At 40.1% G+C, this 22,493-nt stretch overlaps 1 protein-coding gene across 4 annotated transcripts in view; it reads right to left on the bottom strand.

Annotated features, from left to right (window-relative positions):
- Positions 1 to 863: 863 nt before the first annotated feature.
- Positions 864 to 22,493, bottom strand: part of AASS (aminoadipate-semialdehyde synthase) — a 31,989-nt gene continuing 10,359 nt past the window's right edge. For all 4 annotated transcript variants that reach the window (XM_056339749.1, XM_056339748.1, XM_056339750.1 and 1 more), the window contains 11 exons: positions 18,969 to 19,090; positions 14,586 to 14,715; positions 13,600 to 13,710; positions 12,169 to 12,277; positions 11,595 to 11,735; positions 9,554 to 9,721; positions 7,224 to 7,319; positions 5,787 to 5,902; positions 5,502 to 5,590; positions 4,992 to 5,168; positions 864 to 3,413 (listed from right to left, as the gene is read on the bottom strand). In XM_056339749.1, coding sequence (XP_056195724.1) covers positions 3,295 to 3,413; positions 4,992 to 5,168; positions 5,502 to 5,590; positions 5,787 to 5,902; positions 7,224 to 7,319; positions 9,554 to 9,721; positions 11,595 to 11,735; positions 12,169 to 12,277; positions 13,600 to 13,710; positions 14,586 to 14,715; positions 18,969 to 19,090 — 1,378 coding nt within the window. In that variant the 3' untranslated portion in view covers positions 864 to 3,294. The remainder of the gene's footprint in view (positions 3,414 to 4,991; positions 5,169 to 5,501; positions 5,591 to 5,786; positions 5,903 to 7,223; positions 7,320 to 9,553; positions 9,722 to 11,594; positions 11,736 to 12,168; positions 12,278 to 13,599; positions 13,711 to 14,585; positions 14,716 to 18,968; positions 19,091 to 22,493) is intronic.

The raw sequence follows: 22,493 nt of genomic DNA, 5'->3' as shown, positions 1-22,493 counted from the left end.
TGATGTGCCTTGATAAATTCTCTGGACATTCAAAACTGAATTTCTCCCCCCCACACCCCCTTCCCATCTTGTTAGCTTTCCAGCTTAATCACAACCACTGTACCCCATATTCTTTTGCCCTGAACTATTGTACTATGAGTTTACACCCTTTGTCTGGCAGCCACACTTTTGTGCTCCAGTCCCTGAAAGGGATGCAATTCTTGTCTATAGGAATATCCAGGGCTCAAACAGCATGAAACACTGAGGCAAGAAAGGCAGTCTTTGAGTGTAACAGGACTCAAGCAGCTCCATCTCGGGGAAAAAAAAAAATGGGGTATTAGCTGTCATGGAGAGCAGACACTAGAATAAATTTCAAAATGAAAAAATGAGAGAGAGAGACACAGTGACAAACAATCTGTTCCTTGCAGCCTGATACGAACACACAGCTAAAGAGCCTTTCAACCCAGGCAGTGACAGCAGAAACCAAACCACATATTCAGCCGAGCAAGGCCCTCAAGCTGAGACAGGCAGTGAGACACAAGCTTTCATGGGCATGGGGAGACATTATCCATCTATTGTTCTGTAGCTTTCCACTTAAGCAGTCACCCTTGTGCCCAAGCACAAAACGTGCTAAAAAAATTGTAGCTGGAGATGGTGTCTAGATACAGACAGATACATAGATACCTATGTAAATATATAGATGGGTGTTAGATGTAGATGCTTAAACAATCCTTGCAGTCTTCTCTTGTGAGTCTGGCAAGAAGCATGGAGAGGTGTTTCATGTACGTAGGTGTAGACACCCTTTCAATGTAACCATCTATGTAAAAAAACACATCCCATTCATATACAACTCATTAGACTGTAAAGATGACATGACAACAAAACAGGATTTCAGATATATTTTTCAAGCAATCTTGTGCATAAGATACAATTATCTTTCCAATAATATGCAAAGAGAAGTCTAATCTTCATACAAAAAGCTGAGAAATAACATCATTTAAGTCTACACTTAGAAAACAAAAAGCAGCATTGCACTGGGAAACAGATTCCGATACAAAATGTTTCAAAAATAGTAGCAGTGTTTCTTGAAAACACTCTGTGGTGCTTTCTTTTAGTGCTCCAAAGAGATCACATACTTGTAAAAAATACCGGTTTTCTTTGCATATTGCATTTCCTAGCAGAAAAGCAAGCAAGGTGCCCGCATATATATATATACAGTCACAACTCCATGGTTGTGGAGGAAGGAACTGAGAATTCTCAAGTGAAATCCTGGTCTCACCAAGCACTGGACTGGAAGGGACCAGCAGATACAAGTCTAATTTTAATCCTTAGTTGTAGGCCTTTGATCTACCAGGGGAAGGAGAAGGTATCGGAGAGCAAAACGGTCACTGCAGGCTCCATCCTTAACCCAGCTGCACGTACCAGCCACGCACAGACCAACGGCTTGTACGGTCAGCAGGAGGCAAAGCAACTTAGCGGAGCCAGGATTTCATCTGATACTCAGAACACACATGGCACTGTAACAGAATCCAAATTTGACAGTACAAAAGAATTCAGTGGTTCAGTATAAAAAGCCCTCCTCTGACAATAATACTCTGCCCTTCATTCTTCCTTCTCCCTTTGGCTCCTTTCACCCTCCTCTTTGTTGCAGTTGCTACTTCGTTACATCTACACAAAGAAAATCCAAGTCCTGAGTAGCAAGACTTGAAGATCAAAACTTCAGCTATTGTTATGGCTGCTGTTCCTACCAGGCAGAACAACACTGGGAATTCCAGCCCCTCAGAACTGCATCAATAGCACTGTGCTTCTCGGGAGGTAAGAGGCTGTGCGTGTATCAGCAAAGTGCGCTTGTGAGCAAAGTTGAAAGCAGACAGCTTCCAGCATCAGTATTCAGCTTTAAAAAAGGGGAGCTCCAGGCCGCTGCGCAGGTACCACTGCGAATGGCACCTGCCCAAAGCATTACACCTCCCAGACCTAACTGGGAAGTCTAAGCCATGCTTGCATTGCAAGGTGGTGCAGAGATCCCTGAGCAAAAGCCACAGAAGCAGCCCTGAGCTGGAAGGAGGCAACTGCTGTTTTGTCAGAGGGAAGCTGCGCTCAGGCTGAAGTTCAGTCCTGGGCTGATGTGGCTAAACTGCCACTAGAGCGGGGCAGGCGTGTCTGTGCAGCGCAGCACTCGGCATCCAATGAGCTGGGACGCTGGCAGGCTCTCATCAGTCTAAAGTGGCCCTGTACTGAGCAGGATGGATAGGCTCCCAAATGAATGCTTCAAAAGCACGCTAGCAAAAGGACAGAAGCTAACTCAAAAGGTAGTGATTTAAACCTCTAAGCCTACTGCATTTCAAAGCTGCTTATGCTACACAGTCTATTCCCTTTTGTAACAGTACTTAACCTGGATGAGGCACACAGTGTAAGTGGAAAGAGTAAACATGGCATCTGGAGCAGCTTCTAAGCACATTAACTGTGTCGTATTTCAGAATGCCCTTCCCAGCCGCAGAGCTGAATGCTAGCGTGCTCTCTTGGTAGCACAAGGCAACAGGTAACAGCAGGCATTTCAACACACCGCAGCCAGCTTCCACCGTCACAGGAAAGGGTCTGGGGGGACGCCTGCTTTAAATTCCTCCCACCTCCAATTAATCGAAGTTTACATTCATATGAGATTTAAAAAATATTAAGATCTAGTTTTCAAATATTTAGCAACTGAACATTTTCAAGATTTAACAGGATCTCATTTGCTAGTAGTGCAGAATTTCTAAACTATTTCTTGCATATTGTTATTGTGAAAACATTCACAAATACTGTTAAAGGGAAAGGGGCAACAAGACTTAAAATTTAAGTATCCCTTTCATCTCTGTTATTCTGATAAATTATTCTTACCACACAAACAATCAAACTTAATCAATAGAATTCATTAACCAGACTTTTCCACCACAAAAGAATCCACCAATAGATTTTTCTTTCAGCTTAAATTTGTCTCAGTAATAACCCTATACACTTAGAAAATAAACTCTATTAACCAAAAAAAAAAAAAAAACACCCCAAGATATTTTAGGAAAGATACAAAGGAAAGATCTGATCGATGCTGAAACATGTACATGAAAGCATAACAGATTTCAGAGGAAAATACCACAATTCATGCATATGGGTATCTACAATCTACAGTTTCTACACGAAAGTCGGGCAACTGGTTTTATGGAAGGCACCGTTTGTGTGTGAAACGGCAGGTGCTGCCTTTAACTGATCCAAACCGAGATTCTTAAAGGTGGAGGAGAAAACTAAACAAGGCCAAAACCCGAGTCAATCCACTGCTTCCAGTTACTGTTTGATAACACTGTGCGTACTGTACACAATGCCTTCTGCCCGGACACGTTCAAGTATTGGTCTATAAACGTTCTTCGTCAATGGTATAACCATGCCTTTGGTGTCTATTTCACCTGAAATAAAGGGGGGGGGGGGGGGAGGGAACAAAAAGTGTTAAGTGCTCTGCTGGGTTTACTCGACAAGGCTTTGGTTGCAGGGGGGCTTCTGTGAGGAGAGGCTGGGGCTGCCCCGTGTCGGACATGGCTGGTTCCAGCCTGCTGTAACCACAAGGCACGGCCGAGCCCCTCGCCGTGGATGGGGTGCCACAGGGGACATGTATTTAAGAAAGGGCAAAATGCTGCACAGCCATGAGGAGTGAGGAAAAAAGTGTGAGAAACAGTCCTGAGACATCAGTGGCAGAAAAGGAAATTGAGAAGGTGCTCCAGGCACCGGAGCAGAGATTCCCCTGCAGCCTGCGGTGAAGATCACACTGGAGGAGGGGAAAAGCATGAGAAGGAAGGAGCAGCAGAGAGGAGCTGTTATGGACTGACCACTACCCCCATCTCCCATAGCCCTGCACCGCTCTGGGCAGAGCAAAGAGGCTGAGGAATCAGGAATGGAGACGTGAATTTGAACTCAGGAAAACGAAGGGGTGTAGGGAGGAAGGGGTGTGGGTTTTTTAGTTAGTTTGTTTGGTTTTTGGCACCATCCAAACCTATTTTCATTTGCACTGAATTAAATTAATTTTTCCCCACATTGAGCCTGTTTTGCCTGTGACAGTAACTGGTAAGTGATCTCCCTGTCTTTTATCTCAATGCATGAGCTTTTTCATCTTGTTTTCTCCCTGTCCTGCTGAGGAGAAGGAGTAAGGAAGCAGCTGGGTGGGCATCTGGCAGCCAGCCAAGGTCAACCCAACACAAATGCAAATATCAATTTTCAGTTATATATGTTTCTAACTTTGTAATTTTTACATATATATATGCAGATTTATCAATCTGGCATTGTGTTCTCACACAGCATCAGGATTGTACCAAAGAATAAGGGAAAAAAAGTTTTGAAGACATAGTAGCATACACAACTTGAATTTAATTCATAGAGCTGTGAAACTTCGGTTAGGAAAAAAAGCTTCTAAACTTCAAAAGTTTGGGTGGTTGTTTTTTTAAATAACAACAAAAAACCCCAACACAGTTTCTGCTTATTTCAGTTAGCCAGGAGAAGAACGAAGTTCTAAAAATTAAAAGCAAGCAAGGAGAAATCACACTATTTCCTTAAACATGGTGATTATTAATAGGCAAAGCCTGCCTGCTAATAGATGCACAACATGATCAGGTAACGTGCCCCAAGCCCCACATTTCATTGATCCAGAAAGCAGCGGTGGAAGGAACTAGTTTGTTCAGCACAGGTCTATGTTAGCCTGCTTCACTGTGGCAGAATCAATTTTAATTTACCATGCTAAAGGTCTCCTCTACACAAGTGAAACATTTAAGATTAAATGACTAAAAATCTCTATAGATTAAGTAATAAATTAAGAGTTGTCACTGAAACAGCCAAACATGCAGATTAAAAATTCCTGTAAAGAAGACAGGAAAAGTTTGATACCTTTCCAAAAAAAAAAAAAAAAAAGTACATTTCAGAAACACTATACATCTTTCTACAGGCAGGAAGATACAGAAGGTTGAAATACTGTTACTGAAGTCTGAACAACCACTTACCATCTAGAACCATCTTAGCAGCAATAGCTGTGGGATACCCTACTGTTTTAGCCATCGCGGAGTATCCTTTGTTGTCACCATAGACAACCAGATCGATAAATTTGTCTTCCAAATGACCAGAAGGATGTCTGAGACCTATTTCATTTCTCATAACAATCATGTCTCTCTCTCCAGCGCCTAAGAGAAAACCACAGAAACTAATTTGTTACGTTTATTTCAGTCATATCAAGATAAGGGTCCTGATGAGCAAGGTACTATGCACATAGAGCATGTATATCAGGGAACTGATTTAAAATAGGGACTATAAAGGAGGACAGAATATTAAGATGAAAATAAAAATGTAACAGGGAAATAAAAAGATAAACTGGGGGAATAGAGAACATCACATGACATTAAAAAACCTAACATGAAGGTTTGTTAATGAAAGCGAACACACTATCCAATTAAGGCTGGTAAGAGACATGGACTTGCTGCACTGAAAGCCATGAAAAGGAAGAGTTTCTCACATACCAAAGGGCAGCTTCTTCTCCATGTGCTTTGCAAGAGCCCCCACAATAGAATCTGCTGCTGGAACTGGTTCATCTCCCAATAAACCTAGCCTGACAGAAGAAATGAGACAGACTTATATCACTGTCTATCAACAGCATAACCACAGTTTTGTAATTTCCAGCTCGTACAGCATATCAGTTTAACAATCTCAACATGGACCAAAATGGCTAGAATTGCAAACCTTTTTCTTTAAAAACAAACAAACAAACAAACCCTTTTAAAAAAACAATCACTGGTACGTTTTACCATTCCACTGCCTCCAGCTGACGTTTGTCCTTTTCCAGTTTGCTAAATACAGCTTCCTTAAGAACATGGTACTCAGCAGATGGCTTAATTCCAATTAGTTTGCACATGAGCTCTTTCTGTATTAAAAGAAAAGAAAAAAGTTCCTGAAGGCCTGACATCTGTCCCCGCTCCTTTTCAGACAGTTTAGAGAACCGACTGCTCCACTAAGCTCAGTTAATATCCAGGACTTCAAGAAGACAGATCATGTGTACAGGGAAAATGAGGTATTTTGACATTTTTAATCGCAACGAGTGAGAATAGGAGTCATTTTTCCTAAAACAATTTGTACCCTACTACTCAGCTGCTTCCCCATACTTTCTAGTCTTATTCCTTCCTCTGACAATGAAGAAAGAACATAGAAATCTATATACACAAGGAACACTGGGAGGACGTTAGGGTGAAAGAGAAGCCACCTGGAGACAGCCACAGAGCCAGGAACTTTCAGCTGGTCTAGAGATGGAGAACGTTCCTTTCAAAAGGAAGGAAACAGATCTATGAGATGAACAAGGCTCTGGCAATCCCAGGAATATTACCAAAAAGCTTTTACATATTTTTTTTCCTTTTTTGAGCATATCTGAAGGCCATTTTGTGCTATATAGATGCTAATTACTGCTTTCTTCATTCACAGCAAGACAGATAATAAATAAATGGAGCTATGAAAAAGAAATGAAGCAAGCAAGAACTGCAAAGTCTGTTTAGAAGCTCAGTATAGTCTCTCTCCTCTGCTTCCCAGGCAGAGTAGATAAAGGGAAAGTACTAAGACGTAACAACATTGCCGAGACAAGGTTTGCAGCGAGACTAATTTGTTTACAGTTATTTTCACAGATCACATGACACTATACTTCTTCACTGAGGCTCGAAGGACTGGAAATTCTATCCATCTTTGCATAGAAAACTTGAAGATACCAACCGTAAAATTGAAAGTGGACAAAAGTATTCTAAAAAAAAAAAAAATTCCCATACGGCAGCCCCAAAACTCCTCAAGTTTGGGAAGTATGTGCTGTATTTCAGTCAGAGACATTTTGAAGAACTTTATGAACTCAGAGGTATATTTGGTATTTTTAAGGTTAAGCACTCATCAGTAGGAATTAATCTGACCAGTTCTTCCATAATACTTTTGATGTCATACACTTTGTGTATGCTTCATACGTAAGTCGGAGTCATACATACTGAAGTTACACCCTTCGCTTTGTGAAGACTCTCACTTCTCTCTGGGAAACCTGTTCCAGCACTGTACTACATTCCTGCTGAAGAAAAGCTTCCTAATTTCCAGGAACAAAAAGCAAAGACGACCAGGATGCAATACAAGATTCCCATTGCTAAGCACACCCGAGCCTAGCAATAAGACAAACACACTAATAAAACAGGAAAGGCGGCACAGTAATCAGAGTAACTCACCCAGGTTAGAGGTGGTGAGGTTGAGCTTAGCAAAGGATAAGGGTCAGGGTTAATTAATCCTAGTTTTACAAAGCCTCCCATAGTTTTGGAGTATCCCTGAAATAAAAGAATAACAGTTAAAAATAATAATCACTTGAAACCGAGGTGTTTCTCTTTGGTTTGAATATAGGTGGTAGACACAGCCATGGTAGTGTTGAGCATCATTTTCATGGGAACGCAGCCACAGTAACATGACACCAGTGGGGTTACTGCTACAAAGCAGCACCTTCCCCAGCCCCCCTCCACCCCTCCCTCTACTTTTTCAATACGCTCTTTAATTACTTATTCTGCCATCAATACTTCCCTGGCAAGTAGCATTGGTTCATGAGATCAAAGGGCTAAGCTGGCCAGCACTAGCTCCAACTCCAGCACGTCATTACAGATGGGGTTATATCAGCCAGCTGGCCCATAAATAAACTAGTGAGTACAGAGGGCCCCACACTGAGCTCAGCTCACCCCAGTTTTACACCAGTGTGATTGTACGGACATCAGATAAACTGATTTTAAAGATAAGAATTCAGTGTGTTTGTAGCTTTCCTTCAGGAATACCAGAGACACAACCAGGACAGCAGTGGAACAGCAGTTCAAAGGAACAAAGGCTGCAATAGGCTGCACAATAGAAGAAGTCTCAGCTGGTTTCTGCTTATTTTTGTTTGTATCCCCTTAACGCTCCCACACAGCTGCTGGATACCTGAAAACACACAAGTGACTATAAGCACTGTAAAAAAGCAGAATGGTGGAAATAAAGGACACTGAAAGAAGGCAAATTATAATTAGAAGCCACCTCCACCAGCGCTGTTATCAGCTCAGATGGCCTTGCAGTGAGATCCTTCTATGACACCTCTTTTTAAACTGACTCCATTAGCGACCTGAACTTACTTTAGAAATGAGTGCCTGTACAGAAGGCACTCCGAGGAGATGTTAGCCTGCACACCGAATGGATTGTTTCTGCACTGCACCACAGCAGTATGTGCAAAAGGCCAACATTAACTTCTGCCCCGCTCAGCATTACACTCTGGCGTGTAGGTACCACACAGGTATGGCTCTTCCACACAACCCTACCAAAAATCACCCCAACCCAAAGCGATGGGCCTTTGGGGGTGAAGAAAACAACACTAACGACAGAAACATCATTCTTGCAACACGCTGATAACAACTCTTCATGTCACCCTGACATTTTTGGTTTTCCTTGTGCTAACACTTATACAAAAGAAGAAAATTTTACCAGGCACCAAATGGAAGAGTAGATACTGTCATATTAAGACTTCATGGTGAGATAAATGCCTTCAACATATATTTAGCTTCTGAACAAGAGATCGTATCTAGACCGACAAAAAGAGAACTACTGCAATTTGTAACCCTTTATTCCCCCACATTGGCCTTCCATCTTCTTTTGTTGAGCAAGTCTCCCTCTCAGAAATAAAGAAAAAATCCTGTCTTACTGCAACAGAAGAATTAAGAAGGGCATACACATTCCTCAAGCTCTGTACAAAACAACAATAACTTAAACCTTGACATGAACCTTAATTCAATAGATGTATCATGAGGTCCATACAAGCTTTTTCAAACCTTCAATATGGTTTTAGGTTTATTCCTTCTTAATGTTTATTGACCAACAAAATAATTTTTAAAAGAAATCTGGCAGAAAAATACTATGTTTCAATTCTGCTTTGTACACCTAATAAATGAAAGGAAAAGAGTCTATCAGTAAGAAGGAAAACATATTTTAGTTGGCTAATGAAAACATTAAAAACCACTTAAATTCAAGATTTCCAGTTACTTAATGAAAAACTTTCTCAGTTTGATGGGAGACCATACTTTTCTGTAAGATTTTTACATTATGTTTTTCATAGAAATATAAGCAACAAACTCTAAGTTCAGATTTTTATCAACTGTAAAAGAATAGATCAATTCTTTAACATATATAATGGCAACACACATCACACAAATCGGTCAGATGTAATTTTTTTTTAATCTTCTATTGCTCTGACACCAAAAAGAGCACAAAAGAAACAGATACAGACTATGCAAGCCAACTGACCAGTTCCCTAAACCAAGTAAAACACTTTTTCTAGTTTGCAACAAACACCTGTTTAAACAAACCAAGTAAAGCTACATTAAAAAAAAAAATTAAGAGTAGTGCTTTCAGTTATGACTCAATTGGGATAGTGGAGATCTCATAAGTAGCAAATACAGAGCTATAAAAAGCTGACTTCTAAATACACAGTTTTCTTGAAATGGCAACATTAATCTCTTGAGGAAAACAATAACTATTAACAACAACAACTTACTTTGTATCTTAAGGTGCCTCTCAACAAAGTATGAGCTGTCTGAATACCATATGGCTCAGCATATTTGGTACTATCTCTGTTAGGAAAACCTTCAAGGTTTAATCCTGGGAAAAAATCCATCGGAGTAACAGAATCAAGTAACGCTCCTCCAGCTGGAATATTGATAATCTAAATTTTGTGAAAGAACAGCAATATTACTTCAATGCAGTGTTACTTATTTTACAACAGAAAAGATGAAGTATGCTCAAAATAGGAACAATACACTTAGTTTTTCTGATACAAACAAAGACTCAATCTAAATAAAACAGTTGCACAAGCCATTTAACATACCCTTTTCTGATATATTTAAAAAGCATGGAGGAGCAGGCACTTTGTCAGCCATTACTAATCAAAGGGCTAAACCAAGCCACATTCTTCTCACACACATTGATAATTCCTGCTGCACCTATATAAAGGTGGCAGGTTCCCATTTCACTTACATTACTGTAATTTTGGAGCATCTCCGCAAACTACACCAGTGTGAAGGGAGATTCTGCCCATAGGCTCCCTGCTTTTTGGTCGATTTTTTTTATGGAGGAGGTAAAGGCAAATGTAAAGAGAAGAATGGGGTTGTTTTTTCTTTTCTTAAGATTAAAACAGATTAGGTGGTATCAATAAAACTGCTGCCCATGTGTATCTTGCAGCAACAAAGCACAGAGAGAATGAACCATTGAAGGAAAACAAAATAAGGTTGACTATTTCTATTGCCACTCCCAATCAAAGCCTTGAACCCTGCTTCCTTCAAGCAGCTGATGCATAGATCTACTATGCAGCATCAATACAAACTCATTTTATGACTTCTGAACAAAGGGGCAAGGTTTCCCTCTATAATAAAGACTAAAGCAATGAAGTCTGCAGCAATGTTGAAAGTGTTTGTTAGGCAAGACATGACACTACTGTGGAAGAATCCTGCACAACAGTCAAAGACTGTGGCAAGGAGGAAAAACTGCACAATTTACCGACAAGTTCACATAGTGCTCTCATAATGAATCATTCATATGCATGACCTTATTTTTCCTAGCAGTGGGTGAACCAGGTCAGAATTAAATAAGAAACGTTTTCACATCCTCCAAGAGACCCTTCATCTGAAACTTGTAACTATGTGTTGTTGCTTTTAAAATAGCGATGCAGTGTACAATCCCTGAATTCCTCCTTTCTTACTGCAATAAGAACATTAGAGCACCAAAATGTCATGATAAAACATCTCAAAAGACTTCTCAGTTTTGCAGATTAAAAAGTTTAGATAATTAGCTAAACTTTACCGTGGTTATACAAGGCAGTCTCCTTGACATTTGAAGAGCCCCTGCTCAGTAACTACTCTGAGCAAGTTAGAGTGATCAAACAAATAGGACTGAAAGCAGAAATGTGATGATGGCTTGCAAGAGCTTTGCACAAATCTGTTATGATCTTTCCATAAAACAGATGCAGTGACTTTTGCTAAGTTGTCTACTCTAATGACTCCTGCACAAACAGCAAAATAGAGCTTATATAAAACACATTAAAAAGCACTGTACACTGTCACAAAACCCATTCAGTGAGCTATTGGTATTACAGATCGTACCAAAAGAAAAAGAAATCAAGAGTTCTGCTATACTCTGTGCAAGTACAGAATGAAGCTGTTTGGTTTACAACCATGACTAGACAAGAAAAGCATGCAGAAGGATGCACTCTCATCTTTGTTTCACAGAGCCAAAGATAGGGCAATCAAGTGACAAAAGCAACACACAACAGGGATAGAAGCTGGACCCCGAACACCAGCCTCAATCCACTGTCATTAGAACGTGCTCCTTCAGTTTCCATATAGTAATTCAGAATTAAGCTGGCAGCAGCCAGGCACTGTCACAGACCAAACATATGATTAAGTGATGTATGCAGCTGGCTTCGGCAACTGGGTCTCACTGGCTTGAAAGTAAACCCAGTACCTTACAAATCCCAGTTCCCTCCTTAGCCCAATCCCACCTTCTTTGTCTAGCTTTAAATGGAAATGTTAGGATTACTTCACCTCTCCATTTTTTAAATACGTAGCAGACTGAACTGTATTCAGTAACACTCCTTGTGGGCTCCAGCTGAACTTGTATCTCAGAGGATTGTCAGAGTGCTCTGGAGCTGGCAGGCCACCGCAGAAAGAAGTGTAAGATACAACCTGTCAGATTTATCCACAGGAAAGAAACAATGAAGAGAAGACAGACCAGGATGCAAACAGTACAGAGCTACCCTGAAGAATCCCCATTAGTTCATAAAGTCGTTTCTGTTGACGTTATCCCCAAAATGGGCCAAATCAGAAGATCTACAGTGGACAGGGAAAATAAAAAGAATTTCACTGAGAAACAGCGTCAAGCCGTCACTGCAGGCACTGTCCATAAAGGAGAGGAAATCAAAACACACACTGAGGCAAGGCCATCTTAGTTGACAGCCTCACCAATCAGATTAGTTGGCACCAAATTCCAAGCATCAGGAAAAGTGAAGTCTCCAGAGTCCATTACACATCAGTGATGTGCCCAAAAATTGGGTGGTGTTAAAGGAACAACTTCGCTAATAAAATCTTGGCAGAACTATGCACTACCTGCCAACCTTACCGTAGCACCAACTTCTTTTGCCTTGTCAATACATTCCATTGCCAACATATGGTCAAGACCAGGATCCAAACCCATTTCGCTGATAACTGTAATACCAGCAGCTTCTACGCTAAAAGTAACAGAAATGCAGAGCTGTCAGAATATTCACTATTACTGTCCTTTTATTCAGGAAATCTGTCCAACTGAGGCTCAGTGAACTTTCCCCAACACAGTAAATTCTGGGCTCTGTCTGCAGCTTGTGGAAAAAAACCAAAAGCAGATGTTAAAACCTGAAAAGCGACAACTGGCTAACAGTCATTTTAGCCTTGGTTTCTCTTACTTTGCTGCAACATCTAGGGGGTTGCTGGAAAAAGAAATTCCTACCAGCAACTCCATATCCCACATTCTCCTGGACAGTGCAATAACGCAGGAAGGTGGTAACGCAGAGGACAGCACAGACCTCGTCATAATTGCCCTAAACAGCACCTGCAGGGCAGAGGGACTGAAAGGCCTCCTTTCCCAAGCCACAAGCATTTGGGTTTTCTTTTATTAACAGTTGCCTACGCTCCCAGAGCAGCTCACTTATCACCCCAAACTGAGGTAATTTATTTTATTTTGAAAATCACTTTGTGTTTTGACAAATGAGAAGTGTCTTTTTGTTTGTTTGGGTTTTTTTGGGTTTTTAGAGTGTGATATGACCTCTTGGCGCCACAGCAAGAAGGGGGAGAGGCCTCTAAATCTCCCTCATTGTCTGCAACACTGGTTCTCTACCTGTCCAGCTTTCTCTGTTTTACCTCTGGTACAGGCACAGCATGCACAATTCTCATCTCATTCACTTGAATTCAATTCAGTGTTTCTGGTAGCATGTCTGAGAGGAGTGTCTAGATGAAACTCCACGCTCAAAACAACTTCCACTCATATAATAAGTAGGACAACAGAAACATTAGAATTGTCACCAATTTGAGACTAATATAGTGGGCCTGTCCAAAAGAAGGCGGCATGAAGGAGGATATTACTGTAGATACAATAAGCCAAGAATGAGTTTTTGTCAGGATGCAAAGGATGATAAACAAGCTTGCTGTCACTGGTAGAACAGGAGAGCGCAGCTGCTCAGCTTGAGTATGAGCCCAGCTTAAACATCCTAACAGGTCTGAGGAGGGTGGGGAAGGCACACTATCATGGAATAAGATGGTGCATGCAAAAGAGCATGTTCCAGTGTTCAGAGCAGTAGTCTGACCAGGTTGGGGTATGCACTCATTTCTCCACTGTGCCACAGCCTCCACATGCAACTTTGGGGAAAGGTACTTGATCCTCCATCATAGTAAGAGGAGGAGAAAGAATGCAGAAAACAGTAATTCACAATAAGCATTGCAGGTGTAACAGACTGCAAAATATTCAGATAATGCACTGAAGAAGAAAGCAACACCAGGGAGATACTACTCTTATACCTACCTCTCCTGGAGTTCCTTCATAGCTGGTGTTAAGTAGCTGGCTGTTACCAAGTTCACTTTGCTGTCAATACATTTCTTAGCAACCAAAGGATGTGCTGAATAAGGCAGCAAACTACAAATGAAGGAGAATTATGCAACATCAAAACCCAACCAGTTACTTATGTTGTTACTGGAAAACAAGAAATATTTTTTTATGTCTACAAAACAGCTCAAGGAAATGCAACGGTCACACCTGCCTTGCCCTGAGCAGTTTCATACCTACATGACTGAAATGCTACCCTATCGAAGGGCATTGTATGCACTCTAAAGGGTGCAGGACAATAGGGGAGTCATTCTTTAGACAGCATCTTTTGTCACACTTTTCTTTGTAAAAAACAAACCACTGACCTCTTTTCAAGGCCACCTTCTAAACAGGCATGCTGGAAGTTTAGAAGATGCAAAACTGTAAAACCATCCTTGAGAAAGCTTGCATGACAACAGTCTTACTGAAGTACTTTGTGAAAAGCATGCTCTATGTGGAAAGGAAACAATACTCACAACATCCATAGCAAAAGGGACAAAATGGCAAAGACTATGAAGTCATTTCCTCCTGTTTCAATACCAGGAACAAGATTTTTCTTAATGGGATATTCAGGAGAAATGCCCAAGATGCCAGAATTTTGCCTCCTCTTGCAAACCTGCACATTTGATCCCAGGAACACACACACTGGTGGACACAACTGACCCCTCAGGCTAAGAAGGCTGTCCATGTGATTGGCGAACACTTCTAAAGAGGTGCTGCAGGCAAAGCCCCTTTGAAAGTCCCAGTGCCCTGCTATGTGAGAAATCAGTGGCCAGTTACAACCATTTACATACACAAATATAATCCCAGTTCTTGGGCATTCAAAAAAAAAAAAAAGTTACCGTATTGATTTAAGTCAGTGAACTAGGAGAAAGAAGCAGCACGACTTAGGGTTGAGCCTATCATGTTTTACACAGAATTCTGACCTGATGACAAGCTCATGTTTCTTCACCAAAGAGGAGAGCTTTTCCTCATCCTTAATGACATCCATATGAACTGAAGTAACGTTGCTGTATTTTTTTGTCAATTGTTCAAGTTGTTCCTTCATGACGGATGCTGTTTTAAAAGCAAAACACATCAACTGTTACCTAAAGATAAAGGTAAGTCCAAAGCACTCCCATGTATAATTATGCTTTACACACACTTCCTCATTCCTAAAGAGAAACACTTTAATGGATCCAATTAGCAACTTTGTGGGTGTACTTAAAAGTTTTAACTGCAGTTTTGCTATCAGCAGACTAGGTCAACAGAAATTATTTACACAAAACTAGAAGTCATCTCCCTTATTTTCCACTCTATGATGAAGTGGGTCTGAAACATGACATAAAGGACTGTTAAACCTGTCCTTGTGCAATAGGACACCCCAGAACCCACTGGCTCCCTTGCATCATGTGCATGTGTCCTTCCATCACGGTTTTCTACAGCAACACTGTCTACATTTGCCAGGTAACTGGGCATCCACACGGTGGGAAAACAGATAAACTAAACAGAAAGAAGCACACATTCACACCTAAGTGGGTTTTTTTAGAGAGAGGGAAAAAAGTCTGCTGAATGAATGCATGTCCTGCAGAAATGTGTCTCAAGTGTTGTTAACTAGTTGCGTAAAGCCAACACTTTTATTATAGTCTACCCAGGGTTGTGATACACCCCAAAAGCATACTCCTATGTCTTTAACTCTGACCCCTAAAAAAGCACCTGTGGCAAGGTATATTCTAGATTTTAAAACACATACATACTGGAGGTTCAGTGTTTTCTGTCTTAAATGAACACCTGCCACTCCTCGGTAAGTGTCAAAACATACTGAAAAAGACATTAAAGTTTTCAAAGAACAAGTGAACAAACCACTGATAGAGGGATAAAAGCAGATTCTTTTGGAATCCTTAAAAATGCACTGTTATCTTGGATCTAGAAGCAGACCAGTTAAAGAAAGTGTTTGAGGGTGAAGAATGCAAATAACAGTCACACAGGTGCCTGAATGTGTACGTTCAGGCTTAAGGGAAGTTTTAGAGAAAGATCAGAAGAAAGCCACAAGAGCCGTAGTAAACACTTCTATTGATATAGGAGAAGGTAGCTCACCTGAACTAGAACAACAATCCTACCATGCAATGTCTAGGAAAAATAAAATAAAGATGACCAGCAGAAAAATTTAACAACAGCTCTATTATGCCCAGTCAAAATACCACTATCACATTCAGAGAGACCAGTATTTTAATTTTTTGGGGGGAGACAAGAGTATTATTGGAAAAATTCTTAGGGGTAGGGAGTCAAAAGGATCAGACAAATGAAAAACTTAAAAAAAGGAGAGAAAGAGAACCAAAGTTAGGGTGACAAGTAGGAACTCACTGACATCCCACATGCAGCACTAAGAAACCAAGCAGCAATTTCTTTTCCTTATTGATTTGGTGGACAATCAGAGAATCACACAATAGACTTGATCTTCATGCTCTGATCTGGGGGGGACATCACCCCTTGGGTCTACCAGCCCTTACTTAAATGAGTCATCCAGTGGCCTGCTTGGCAGAACAATGTGTAGGAGAAAACCAGAATGCCAGAAAACTCACACCATGGTCCTAGATGTATTAAATACTATTGGCATTCATGAGCTCATCAATTTGTGGGAGAAGCACTGCATAACTAGAACGGTAAGGGGGGAAAAAATAATAATTGCCTACCCCAAGAAGGGCCTTTCCTTGCAGGTTTACAACCTCAAGTCAAACAGAATAATTAAATAGCATTGAAACAGGAAGGGGTTTTGTTCTAGCTTTGCCTTTCACACAGAAATACAGAAAAGGCATGCCTGGTGTTTCTTATTTCATGAAATACTCAATTGCACAAACTCTTGAGAGAAGATTGCAATGGAAAAATTGTATGCTCAATGTGTTTCAAAGTTTTGGCTTAGCATCATCCTGCTGAAAAACAACCATTTTCAAGTAGTGCAACGATTTATCTTGAGGCACTAAAATATCTAAAGTATTTCAGGTCACTATGCAGTACATATTCTCTCCTGGTTTTAAAAATGGTCATTTATCTTACCTAGCCAAATAAATGCAGAGGTGAAGTATTCAATCAGTTTTTGACAGTAGTAGCCATTTCTGCAAAAGCACAGACTACTTCACTGAAAAGCAAGAAGCTAACTGGAAGTCCAGGATTGGAAAAAGTCCAAAAAGGAAAACTTGGTTTTCTTCTTCAGGCTATGCTGGGTTTAAGTGAGACAGCAAAACCTTAACTAGTTTTATGGTCTTGATGAACATGCAGGCTCAAAACAGCTACTTAACAGATTCAGTAAACAAGCATGTGTCCAGGAAAGCTTACTCCATCCCTCATTCCACACAGCCACACATTTATAGGTAAATCTGGTTAAAAAAGGAATCTTTCAAAACTCTGTTCCAGTACATTTTAACAGAATCCTTATTTATAGATTATATATATTTTCTTTTATATATAGATATAGATAAATATATATGCTAATAGATATATACCTAAAAGAACAACTTAATAGCTTAAAACAAAAATAATTCACATCATTTGCCATTTTTAACATAGCAAAGATAAAAACATTAAGCTTTTGCTTAGGCCAAATATGACTAAAAAGCCTAGATTCAATCTGACTAGTTTCAATATTTACCTATGGCTTAGTCCTACCAATCCTGCACATGCTCATAATTATCACTAAAAGAGAGAAATCCATCCAGTCTCTGCCTGCCTCTGCTTGCTCCTTCCGACTGTCAGCACTTACCATTATAAGGAAAGCAGAACTGAGAGATCAAGGTTAAGGCAAGAAGTATTTGCTGCACCTAACTGAAAGTCAGTTGGTTCTTGTCCCAGCTCACCATGCTGCCAGCACAAGGATGGCAATGCAAACACAGCCGGGTGAAAGGAATAAGCAGTGAAGGCAGCAGGTGGGCACAGGCTTACGGAGAATTAAAAGCATCTGTGCCTCTGACTTGGGGCCTTATTTCCTTATGGCCTTTCCAAAGTCAATGGGAAATAAACATTGTCAGAGGATGATCCTCCATACGCTACTAATCAACTTGTGCTGCAAGAAAAGAGGTAAGCAAAATCATCTACAAATTCAAACCAAAAAAAGTTGATTACACGAAGGTTTCCCAATTAAGATTTTTGTTGTTTGGACTTAAAATGGTGCAGCTTAACAGTAGGGAAATAAGTATGGCACCGCCACATGTATTTTATGCTTTCTTCACCTACCTGCCTACTGTCAAGTATTAAAGTAACATCTTTGTATCTCCTTCCTTCTGAGGTTTTTTTTTTGGGTGTGCTGTAGAAACTAGGTGGTTTTAAGCTATCCAGATAAGAGGCACCTATGTTTGCTCAGCACTTGGCAAAACAAATCTTCCAGTTCACCTGGTTTCCCTTACTGCTACTGTATCGCAGAATCAGATACAGCCTCTGTACCCATGAGAAGATGGACACTGCACATTGCTGTAATGCTTCCCTGTTCACTGCATCAGGCAGTGCTAACAATAAGGTTGCAGCTTCCTTGAGAGTTCCCCTCTTCTTCCTAGTAAATTTTTTCCCAGGGATTAAAAATACTATGGTTATCACTGCAAAGGGTAGCAAAAGCAGCCACATATGAAAGCATTATGAAGAGAACAAACAAATAAAAGCAACAACAATAACAACCAAGATCAACACAAATACAACAGCAAGTTCTAAAGAAAACCACTTCCCAGCAAAGTTATCTTTCAGGCAATACAGCCTGAGTTTTAAATCTGAAATCAGAGAATCAGGGTAAAGTCATCACTGAGGGTACAGAAAAGTGTTTCTGCAATTCCCAGCCTGAAATATGCTACAGATAAAACCAGAAGAGAGGAATAAACAAGTAGGCGTGTGAGGCTTAGGAATAAACAAGTAGGGTAGGTTTGGGTCTGAAGGTTTACCACCACAGTACTGGTTATAACAACAGCAGAGCATTCACTCACACAGATGTCTATTAGAGCAATTTCATCTTCTTGTTGTGTGAGGCTGAAAACACAGCCTAGCACCAACAAAAGTGACTGACTAGCTATAAAACCAATCCCAAGCCTAAAGCAAATACTTCTAATTTCCCTACAGGTTACACATGCAAACAGTAAACTTTTAATGTGGCTATGTCATTTTCAAATGAATTACACAAACGCAAAATGATCACAAAGATACAGAATCCTTTTCTGCTGTGCACAATAACAAAGATTTTCTTTATCGGTTCTTAGAACCAGATCCATTTATTACTTATGAGAAAAACCTGCTAGTGTGACAGAACCTAAATAAGACAAAATTTTTCAATGAAAAACAAGCAAAGTCTTACATACCAACTGTGATGCCAACACTGGAATCTCTAGTGAGATATTCAAGTACGGGGCCAGAAACATAGCCGGATCCGAGCAATAAAACCCTCTTCTTATTACCCATCTTCAGTGACTGAGCGTGTTCCCTATGAGGTGTTACAGGCAAAATTAAAAACCACACAGAAGAAGGAAACTGTAAGCTGCTAAAGCTTACAGAATAAGTATGTTTTACTAAGACAACAAACCAAGAACTCTATTCAGACCAAGAGTCAAGTTCCTGGCTATCTAACCCAAGACTGTTTAGTACTGCTTCCATCATGCTTCACTTCTGCTGCCTAACTTCTAGTTTCTTTCCTCCAATATAAACATCATCAAAGCCATCAACATCTCCACTGCTTCTCCAGTTGCTACTGGCTGTTAAATAAATTCTTCCTCAGTTGTCACTCTCATTTCTCCCCATGGCCAAATTACTGTAACCTGATCACTTGAGGACCACCAAGCTGACTCTCATGCTGGGCTGTGAAAAAGGGATTCCAGGTTCTGCCTCGCTCCCTTTGCATCACAGGTACTGTTACAGTACGCAACACCATGCTGGTGAAAGCGCATTTTAGGTAAGCTATACTAGGTTCATGTTAGTCCATCATACAAATATGACAGTCAATAAAAGTCAAATAAAAGTAAATGCCCAATTAAAAAATCCTGTTTGCAGGTACGAACTCAGATTTGAAAACCATCACTGAGTATTTCAACCCAGCCTCTACTACTCTCGGAAATAAATTTAAGCAGCTCTCCTGTTGACTTTCAATATAAAATGTATTCACATCAGATTTTGCATTTCTTTTTGCCAACCAGAAAAACGTAGTTCAGCAGTTGTTTAAATCTGCTTTCATAAATGCATAAAGTATAGTAGAAAACCACATTTTGGTTGTTTACAATTATTTTTCCTTTTAGCTTAAATTTGCATTAAGTTGTAAAATCAGGATTGTAAAACTCTTTGTCTAAAATATCACCATTGTGCAGATAAAAACTAATTTCTTAAAGCACTTTTTATTGTTGAAGGAAAGGATGCTGGTCATTGCCCTGTTGTTTAACCTAATTAATGGAGAACGAGGTTTGGCTTTTTCTTATCCCATAACCTGAAAACAGATTTCAATAAATAGGCAGGACCTTCAAAGATACAGATTTATCACGCATCAGCAAGTTCCTCAATTTCCCCTTTATCTACTAAGCCTATCTACAGGCATACACTGCAGTGTGGATTAAGCCAAAGAAAGAATCCTGACCTCTAGCTGCAAGCTCCAGGTCCACTTTACTTAAAGCTATAGTCCTTAGAAGAGGACTAACCATATGTCTACTAAATAATGTTTGGTTCAGACCTTTTGGGGGCTCCACATGGCATCCATAAGTCAATTTTTGGTTGCATTTTTTCAGTTCAAAACCAGCCATAATAATGAAGGATGGTGTTGCAGCCTGCCAGAGCAATACCTAACAGCATGACAAGAGTGGTACTGTATGACCTGAAGCATGGCATGAAGTACCTGAGTACCATAAGTACGAAACAAGGCCTCAAACAATAGCCTTGAAAGACTACTCTGAGTGAAGAGAGTTAAATCAGTACCATATACATCTGTATCATCTGCCTGAAGCACGTTCCAGCCTACTAACTGTGTCTAAGTATTTGTAAAGCTTAAATAACTCTCCACAATTCCAGATATTCCATCCTCCCTTCCTCTACTTGCAGGCTTAATTATTTTTTTTTAAAGTCATTAATTTCAGTTCATTAAATCTGAAGGACGTTCCAATGTATCACCACTAATATATCTAAATTATTGCTATAGATTACTGCACATTTTGACCTTTGTACAAGTTTTACAGATTTGATTTTTTAAAAAAAGTTAAATCATTATTTAATCTATTCACAGAAAGCCTCCTAAGCCCATCATATCCTTTCACATGACAAACCCAAGGACCCTACTACTACTACTACTACTACTACTATCAATTCTAATAAAGCATCTTCCACAGCTACACCCTTATGGCCAAGGGAAAAGAAAGAACTCCTCTCCATCCTTTACTTATAGGGAGCAGTAGTGGTATGCAGGAGCTTGGAGCAACAGTGTTGATGAAGAGACTTCCTATATGAAAGAAAGGTGGATTTTACAATCAAACTTATATTTATTAAAAACTTTTCCAGTCTCCAGAATGAGGTCACACTTGGATCAAACACAGCATGTCTGCTCTAGAAGAGGGACAAACATGAGCTACCAAATAACCCTACAAGAGGGGGAACAGAATCTACACAGTCCCAGAAAAGAACATTTCAGATTATGCCTCTTCTCTACATACAAGTTTAGATTAACATAACTGAATCATTTATGAACAAATAACAGTAATACTTAGAGGCCCACATTGTTAATGGAAGTGGGGATGAGAAACTGGTAGCAGGTTTGAAGCAAGTAAAGGTGAAAAGATGGAAAAAAACCTCAGTAAATCAAACTGCTCCTGCATTCTAATGGCGCTCAGGACAGTTCAGCTCATGCAGTCTGGCTATCCTATGCCTGAAATGCTCACAAACTTCCAAAGGGTAAGCAATTAGTCTAAATAGAGCCCTCAGAAACTAAACTAGACACAGCATAATGCTTTGTTAGAGTAATAACACAAGCCATGTAATTCCTACAGAGTCTAAAGAAGAGCCTATCTCTAGCTAAATCATCACAACTTAAGCAGTGCTTTCATTTGCACTATCTCCAAAGCCTGCAAAGGGTATTGTTAGCAGGTCTTGCTGTTCTGACAGCTAAGTAAGCAACACCAATGAACAACTGAACATCACATGCAACACAGGTATGCAGAAATATCAAAAATCTACCCAGAAAAAACCCTTTGGGAATGAAGTCTCCAGCTTCTCAGGGTAGTTCACACAAAACCATGAAAAAAGAAAAAAACCCAACCAGATTATCGTGCTGTGTAAGAATTACAAAAATTTGTTACTGAGACAGCCTCTTGAGGTTGTGTACCAAACAGCACATGACAAAAATCACTGTGAGCTGAAATCTTGGAGAGGCAAACAGCATGTTACTTTGGGTGGAAAACACATCTATAGTTCATCATGCACAAATTCATAACCAGAACTCCCAAAGGAAACTGGAGAAGTTTAGCGTGCAGAAGTCAACACACTATGCTTTTAGTGCATAGTGCATGCAGTACTTGTGGTCAGACCGATTTCAACTTTTATATGATGTACAGCGCAGCTGGCATGGACCATGAACATGCAACCAGAGGTACCCACATATTGTCAAATCAATACTTTTCATAGGTGAACAGTAGGTGTTTGCTAACAATAGGGAACAAGGGGAAGAGAAGGGATATCCAGGTTATTTATGCTTCTGTCAGCTTAATCCACTCAACTTCTTTCATGTTACCACTGGCGGATAACTACTGAGACAGGGTACAGATGAAGTGGTAGCTAAAGCTGTAGCTACAGGAACATAATGAAAAGTCTGAGAGTCTCACAGAGGCTCCTGAATACATCCAGTCACAGAACAATGCTAT

This window comes from Falco biarmicus, chromosome 5 (genome assembly GCF_023638135.1).
Source record: "Falco biarmicus isolate bFalBia1 chromosome 5, bFalBia1.pri, whole genome shotgun sequence".
Lineage (NCBI taxonomy): Eukaryota > Metazoa > Chordata > Aves > Falconiformes > Falconidae > Falco > Falco biarmicus.
This window is presented reverse-complemented; position numbering and strand designations above follow the sequence as displayed.